This window comes from Geospiza fortis, unplaced genomic scaffold, assembly GCF_000277835.1.
Source record: "Geospiza fortis unplaced genomic scaffold, GeoFor_1.0 scaffold1272, whole genome shotgun sequence".
Lineage (NCBI taxonomy): Eukaryota > Metazoa > Chordata > Aves > Passeriformes > Thraupidae > Geospiza > Geospiza fortis.
This window is the reverse complement of record NW_005054776.1, coordinates 65488-73993: the sequence shown is the minus strand read 5'-3', so window position 1 is coordinate 73993 and position 8506 is coordinate 65488. Positions and strand designations below refer to the sequence as shown.

At 38.0% G+C, this 8506-nt stretch overlaps 1 protein-coding gene across 1 annotated transcript in view; it reads right to left on the bottom strand.

Annotated features, from left to right (window-relative positions):
• Positions 1-8506, bottom strand: part of LOC102041422 (ceramide transfer protein) — a gene marked incomplete at its 5' end in the record, with an annotated part of 88595 nt that overhangs the window by 16286 nt on the left and 63803 nt on the right. Inside the window, 4 exons of the mRNA XM_031065431.1 lie at positions 3116-3190; positions 3761-3853; positions 4845-4931; positions 6323-6415. Of these exons, the coding sequence (XP_030921291.1) occupies positions 3116-3190; positions 3761-3853; positions 4845-4931; positions 6323-6415 (348 nt within the window). The remainder of the gene's footprint in view (positions 1-3115; positions 3191-3760; positions 3854-4844; positions 4932-6322; positions 6416-8506) is intronic.

Genomic DNA, 8506 nt, shown 5'->3' with positions numbered 1-8506 from the left:
ACAGCTTCCCCTTAGGTTTGGGAAAGGAGAGGTATTATCATTGCAGCTTTCAGAGGAAAGAGAATGTTGTTTTTCACTAACAAGCAATTACTTCTATTTGACCAAGTAATTGCAGTGCCTTCAACTTCCTTGTGCATACTATCTGTCAAAACTGTGATCTACCTGCAGGTTGCTGTCAGCCTGAACCTATTTCAGGTACCACATTAGGCACCGAGTCAATATTCACAGCTTCTTTCCCAGTGGGGAGGCCACACTATTACCTCTGGGTTCCTGGCAGACTACAGGAATGATCTGCAAAAATACTTCTATCCCATGCAGCCTTGGTCTTAACATTAAATGGGCAGATCTTCATTTAAAAGGCCCTCAGAAGAGCTCAATCTATTTTAAAATCTGATAGTCCTTTAAAAGGAGAAAATTATTTGCAGCACATTTACAGCATTTAAAGCCCACAACCTCTCACTCAACTGGCAGAGGCAAATTAATGCCTTTCTGAAGGCACATTGAAGAACCAGCTCCTGTCAGAATATGTTTATACATCTTCATCTTAAAAGCAAAGCTGTAAGTTTCTATTTGACCTGTTACTAAGATTTCCTTCATATAAATGAAGTCTAGAAACAAGCCCCATTTATTCAGAACCAAGATTTATCTTGCCTTTCCAAAAGCCAAATCCTCAGCCTGGGGACAGAGGAAAATTTTCTAATAATAAGGTCTACAGCAGGTTGTCACCAAAAGGTGTGCTGCTTTTCTCTTCATGCTCTCCGTTGTCTTTCATCTGCTTGTTCACTAGCAATGAAGCACCAGAGCAGGTGAAGCAACTTAATGAACTGGCAAGTTTGTTCTAGGGAAGATATGGGGGAAGAATGGGGCAGAGGGAAGTAGGTTTCTTTCAAGTTAGCAGGATCATTATTTCTGTAGTCAGTTAACTTGAAACCACATCCTAAGACACTGGGTAGTAGCTTCTACACAGTATAATCCCTGCAGCTGCTAGAAAGAGCAACACCTTGACCCCATAATCCAGTCCATTTGACCTTGATCTTTAATGTCGATTTTCATTATTGTGATAAGGACCTGGTCAATCTCAGATTTAAGTGGTTAGGTTTTCAGCCACACTAGTGGTCTGATACTCAGGTTCACCATATAGACCCACAAATATTATCACAGACCTAAGAGGTGAAAATGAGAAGGTTCGCATATTTTAATGACTCTTTCCCTTACATTGAAATGGCAATGCAGCCTGATAGAAAATTAATTCTATCTTTAGAATCAAACTTGCTTTCTATTACTTGATTTCCTCCCTCCTCCCCTACAAAACCAAACTTGAATTATTAATGTGACTGGAGTACCAGTAGATCAGCCTATCGGTGTTGTGCAATATGACCTGCATACTTTTCCCCTTGTAAAAAATTCAAATTCCAGAAATTAACTGACTGCAATAAATCATGGCAAGTGTTGGGGTTTCAGTCCAATAAGCAAATCCTTAAATATTAGGGTTCTGCTCACGAAGCTGATGGCAAGGTATGCAGGTAGTATGATTCCAGGCTCTGTTACTCAGAAAAAAAATCCATTCCATCTATTTGAAAAAGCAGGCTGTTTGCAGTGTGTCAGAGACTAGAAAGATGTATGTCTTGAGACATTTTGGGATGCATGTGTGTGTGTGTGGGAGGGGCAGGTTGGGCCTTGCCCTGGGGAGAGAGTGAACTACCCCCCACTCCCCATCCTCAGAGCCAGTATCCCAGCCCTGCAGGGGTGCCAATCATGGAACACTGGAGGCAGAGCTCCACTCTCACCTAACCCAGCTTCTGAGTGGCTGGAAGTCCCACCTGGGGGGAGGGGCCACGAAGGTCAAGGGGTATTTAAGGCTGAGCATGAAGCCAACACGTCTTGACCCTACCTTCCTCTTGGAATTTCCCTCTGAACACTGCTGGAACCCAGCAGTTGGTAGCTATATACATGCTTTTCTATATCTTTTCTTTCTGTCTTTCTTCTTCATCTGATTCTTCTTCATCTGATTCCTTCTTGGAACATTTTGAGCAATTTAACATCGCATGGGTTTAAAGTTTGCTAAGTTGAATAGACCAAATTAATGCTGTGAGAAGTGTTTTATGTTGACTGGATGTTGTTGTAAACCTTTTACCAAAGCTCTCTGATTTTTCTAAAGTTTGCCAGTAAACTTTTGTCTTGTTTTGACCGCTTGAGAATATCTGGTCAGTATTTCTCCTGTGTGTCTAACCCAGAGTATATGAACCACTGTAAAGTCCTTTTATTGCAGCCTTACACAGCATTAGTTAAAAATTTTAAAACAAGCAAACAAACCCAAACCCATCAGACCCCAGAAGGAAACCCCATATTCACAATCATATGGACCACAGCAGAAGGAAAGTAATGGCATGAATACTGTTTGAATGATTTTTTTTGAAAGACCAAACACATGAATTCACTTATCTAATTCAACTTCAAACTATGCTCTTCAGAGCAAGCACCTAGAGTAATTTTGTACATTACTGGAATATGACACCAAAACTAAATTCACTTACTTATTCAGGATGTCAGACATTTTCTGAAGTGTAATTGAATATATTGGAACTCTTCAGTAAAAGTTCTCATATCTGGAATCTCATTTTTTTAACAACACACTTTATGACCTTTTGGTAATAAAACTAGTTGTAGAGGTAAAAAATTATAATAGAGAACCTTAAAATTTGATGTCTTAATGTTATTATGACAGATTTTAAAGACAAAATTAAACCTTTGATTTAAAACCAAGAAAAACTATTCAATTTGAAGCAAAGACCATCTCCAGCCCACACAAACCAGGTGTTATTTTATTACTTTTATTATAATCAGAAATGCAAAATTTTCATTTTGTAGGGATTTTTATTAAAGCTAATGAAATTAGTCCAACAGTTCACAAGATGTGGGCCTCTGCACAAGTGATATGCATGCAAGCAGAATGTAAAAAACCAACCATTTAGTATAGAAATAGATACATTTTTTTTGTCTCAACATACTAGTTTAGAGTAAACAGTGATTTATGTAACAACAAACCCAGGTTCTAGAGAAGAGGATGAAATGCAGCAAAGATACACAACCCCCACTCTACATATTAATACAGTACCTGGGTGCTGAATCTGTGAACATCAAAGGCACTGACTAGATCAATGGAAGACATGGAGGAAGAGCGACTATAGGGCTACCAGAGACAGACAAAGAAAAAACCAAGTAATCAGAACAAAGGCACAACAGAGCGTTCAGTACCAACTTGCAAGCACAAGATAATGAAGAAAATGAAAACAAAAGCACCATAAGAAGCAAGCACAGTGGCAAATACTGATTTCAAACACCTATGATGTATTATGCTCCCAGTATAGCCCTAAAAAAGGCATAGTGTTTCAAGTAACTCTAAAAGAAGTCAATTGATCCTAATGCAAGAGACTGTATTTTTTTTTCTGCCAATTAAATTAATTTTGGTGAAAGTATCTTAATCGCACCAAGGTTAGCAAGTTGTTGTTTTTTTCTTTATAATCTCTAACTGACAAGCTTGATACAAATCAAGAGTATTCTGAATAGATACTGAAATCAGGATTTTTTAGCCAAGACAGAAAAGAGTCCTTTTCCAATTCCAGCTACTTCAATTAAAAATGAGTAAACCACTGAAAGTTATTCTAGAAACATCTAAAAAAATCTTACCTATCCATATAAAATAGTATATACAAATACAAGTCAGCCAATTATACAGAGGAGATCACGAGAAATATCTTACCTTTTGGACAAATCTATGAGTCCCCACAGCAGAATATGCATCTCCGGGAGGTAAGGATATTGGCCAGTATAATCTGACCTTTTCACTTTGGGACTGCAACAAAATAACTTTCATTATTGGTAGTCAGCTGCTAATGGATGGACTATGAAAGAGTGAGGTACCTTCAAACTTTATAGTGGCTACAACTAATGCTGTCCATGACAGACATGAAGTTGTGATCCTGCTGGAGTTCTCAGGAAGCAAATGGGCCTGGATATTGAATCACCCATTTATCTAGACTTCAAGGTATATTTCCAGGTTAAGCAAAATAGATTGGCATCATCACAGATGTTGCATCCATATAGTAGTACTAAAGAAACTCAAAATTTTTACCTTCTCCTAAGAGACCCCAACATAGATAAACTCTGTTGGGTACTATATATCCACTAGGCAGTCTTATAATTCTTAACCAAGTAATTGTATTCACTATATTCATAAGCCAAAAACATTTTAAGACAAAGGAGGCATCACTTTATTATTCCCTCTCATTTTATAAACTACTATATTTTCTCATATTCCATATATTTCATCACACACATCCCATTTTGATCCTTGTCACTGAAGAATATTCAAGAAATGAGTTAGAGAAATAGCCAGAGACTACACAATTTTTAAACAAGACCAAACACCAATAGAACTATGTCTTTCCTATTTCACATACTACTACAGTCAAAAGAAACTTCAGAGCAATAATTAGGTTTTGAAAAATAGCTGCATCATTAGATATTCTTATTTACCCAGGGCATCAGTTACATATAAAGATAAGTTTTATACAGGACTGATGCATTTATTTAGGAGTTAGAAACCAGAGACAATCAATTAGCTTAACACTTATACTATCCCTTTCTATTGCAAGCTGTCAAATCACTTTCTCAAAATTAGTGTTAAACAATGATATTTAATTGTAAATATTTTAAAGTGAATCCCACTTATAAGTGTCCATCTAAAATATCTAGAGTTTCAGGAGATGCACCCCAGGACTGATTAAGTCACAGAAGTCTTCCATGAAGTGCCCATCATTAACACATTTTTCAACTATCAATACCTGTTCTTCCATTTTATCCTGTCTATCAAGAGCAGCTTCAACAGCATCAAAGAATTCTTCTTCATTAATCAGACTATTAGGACCCTCCTAGAGCATAAGAAACAAAACTAGTTCAAGATTGTGGAGACATGAGAGCTCCACTTAAGTTCAATATTAGAAATAGCTATTTATGTATTATGCGTATAAATATTTTCACCAATATTCATATATTAGAATTCATCTGAAAACTCTACTTGTTAAAGGAAGTTATTTCCTTTAAGTACAATTTAGGGATACTTAAATGAACAAGCAAAAACCCCGGGAAACTGAAGACTGAGTAACAGTGTCAATATGCTTTGATATGAGATTTAGGCTTTAATTAACAAATATTTTCTCTTTAAAATATTTACCGTACATAAGTAAATATATTAACATAATTGTGTATTTAGATTGCTTCCAAGTATTCCATTGCCTTAGGGTGGATTTCAGATATGTGCTCAAAGCACAACAAGACAAAATCCTGTGGATCACTATTGAGAATTCTTGGAAAGAACAGGTTAACAATAAACAGCAGGTAGAGTTGATTCAATTATTAAAAACTTGTGTCTACTAAGTAAAATGGTAATTTAGGAAAACTAGGTTTACTGCTTTTATTGTACTGTAAAACAAACTAGTCCAGCAAATTTCAAAAATCTACTTTACATCAGGGATATCTGGGAGAAGCAGTTGAGTTCATCACCAGGTAGACAAAGTCCAACTTCCTATCCATTCTTTTCTTTTACAGTGCTTCAGCCACAACAGAGAACATAAGCTCAAATACCTTTTAAATATCTCAACATATTAATGCTATTTCTCAGGCTATGATTTGTAAGTAGAAACCTGCTTAATTAACGTAAATAAAAGAATCAAGTTCTTAAAAATTATGCAAACTGCTTTATAGGTGCATTACTTTATTGTTCAGAAGGCAGTTTAAGAGACTCAGACTTTAATTAAATAACCAAACTGAGGAGGAAGTTGATAACATATGCCATTTAACAGATGAAGCAGAAGCTAAAATAATTTATCAACACATTTCAAGTGTCAGTGACAAGTTAAAAATCAATTCAAACTAAACTTCACATTCTAGGACTGCCTTTGCAGTCAGGACTTTCATATTTGCATTACATATCTAGACAGCTGGCTAATTAAAATGTAAGAGTACGCAACTTTCAAATGAGCAGTATAAAATGTGCAAGAAAAATGATTAAAAAGTCAGCAAAAATAGATGTAAGCAAAATGCTTTAGACAAAAGTAGAATAGGAAACCCGAGGTGAAGACAGACTTCTATTCTCAAAACACTGAAGGATTTTGATTCTTCATTTAGTTTCAGTTTCCAAGGCAGAAAAAGTGGCACGAATGCATTGCACAAAGACCTTGATTTACATACACACTCTGTTGAGAAACAAACTAATCTTCAAAAGCCTTAGCATTTTTTAAAATTTCAAAAGAAGAATTTGTACCTCATAGTCTGGCCCTCCGAAGTGGGACTTTTTCTTCAGTTCTGTCACAGCATTTTTGTATGCTTCTTCAATTCTTCTCCTTTTCTCTATTTCCTGTAAAATTACATGATCATTTGAAGCAGCAAGAATATATTGACTGATAATAGTCAGTATGATAATAAATGGAATGATCAGTCTAAGTTTTATTCCCAAGGAACAATTGCAGAGGTGCTGATTTTCTGATTTTATTTGAATGCATGCATTATATGTGCCCTTATAGATGCATATATAATACAAAGCTCAGGGAGCTAGCTACCTTGAGCATAACTTCTCTAAATCACATGGAATAAACTAGATCAGCAAGAAAAATCTGATATCTAGTTTAATCATAGCTATTCATGGTTTGTTGAGGGTCAGTCCCACTTCAGTGCCTGAAATGTTATGAAGAATATTCTGGGAGTGTCCTAGGGTGATGTTATGATGCGTGTATCCCCACTCGTGTGTTCTGTTTATGCTGGATATTATATTCTGTGCTTTCAAGACTGGCTGAGAGCGAAGGCGGGGAGAAGAAGCCCAGAGTTTTGTTATCAAGAACTAGACTCCTCCACAGTCTACTGGAACACTGTTGTTGTCTGGGCACGGACGGGGCAGAACACCGCGTGTTGTATTGCACTAAATAGTTTATTTAGTTGTTGTTTTTGCACAGGGTGTTTGATAATCTGCACTGATCACATGGTCCCTCGCCCCCTCCTCACTTGTATCCCATTGGCTGTGGTCCTCTTCCTCTGCCCCCCATTCCCCCAGGTTTAAAAGTCTCCTGCCATGAGGCATTCCCTCTCTTTTTCTCCTGGGACACCACCTCCTTCCCATCTAGGATCCCCTGGAGTAATTCTACAATAAAGGTGTGGGATTGTTAGTCCCGAGAGGAGAAGAGCACCTCCAGTCTTTTACTCTGTAAAGGCTGCAATGGGCCAAGGATCCATAGCTAGCCAGATCGGACCTGGCCCCGGAGAAACCAGCAAATTTACAACCGTGCTCTTTTTGCTTTTTCGTTAGTTAGTTAGTTTAGCTAGCTGAGGCAATCTGAGCTTTCCCTGGACTGTTTTTCTTTCCCTTTTCTTGGAACCATTCAAACCTGCTCCAGACTAGGACCCACGGAAACACTAAGAGCTCACACTTTGTAGCCTGCCGGGACCTACTCTGCAGCCGTTCCTAGCGCCGGAGGGACTGATAACAGAGTGACCACCCACCAGAGAGACTTTCTGAATTTGTCATCTTTTCAGAGCAGTGAATGAGTTTTGTCATCCAGTATTGTTCATTTTGTGTGCTGGGGAGTGCTTGGCCTGTTAAATAAAGAGGTTTTTCCACTTCTCTCCGAGGAAATTTATTCCTGAACAAGGTGGAGGGAGGGGATGGGTGAGTTTGCTTTCTGGAGGGTGCCCTTTTGGAGGTTTTCTCCCAAATTTTCCCTAAACCAGGACAGGGAGTTATTGAAAAACACCTGAAGGACAATGCAGTCACTGATCATAGCCAGCAGAGGTTCATGAAGGGAATGTCCTGCTTGTCAAACCTAATTTCCTTTTATGACAAGGTAACCCACCTAGTTGATCAGAGGAAACCAGTTGATGCAATTTTTGGAATTTCAATAAAGCTTTTGATACTCTTTCTCACAGTATCCTTCTGGATAAAATGTCCAGCACACAGCTGGATAAACACAGCACACTGGCTTGTACTAAATGGGGTTACACGAGGCTGCTGACCAGTCACAAGTGGCATTCCACAGGGCTCCATTTTAGGGCCAGTTCTCTTTAACATATTCATAAACAACTTGAATGCAGGACTAAATGATATACTGAACAAGTTTTCAGGCAACACTAAATTGGGAGGAGCTGTCAACTCCCTCGAAGGCAGAGAAGGCTAAACTGTCCCTCTGCAAGATGGAGGCTATATAGTTTTGTGAAGTAGCAGGACTCTCACTATTCATATTTGTGTTTTGCTGCCAAGTTGTCATGGTTTGACACTGGCACAATGCCAGTGCCCCATGAAAATATACTTCCCTGGTGTTTGCTGTGAGATGTAACCAGGAAATAAGCAAAGCAGGCCTCTACCTTAGAAAAAAAATTATTAACTAAACTACAAAAGGAAAAAAAACCACACACACACACACGCACACACACACCTGGAAAATGAAAACTCCACAAAAAG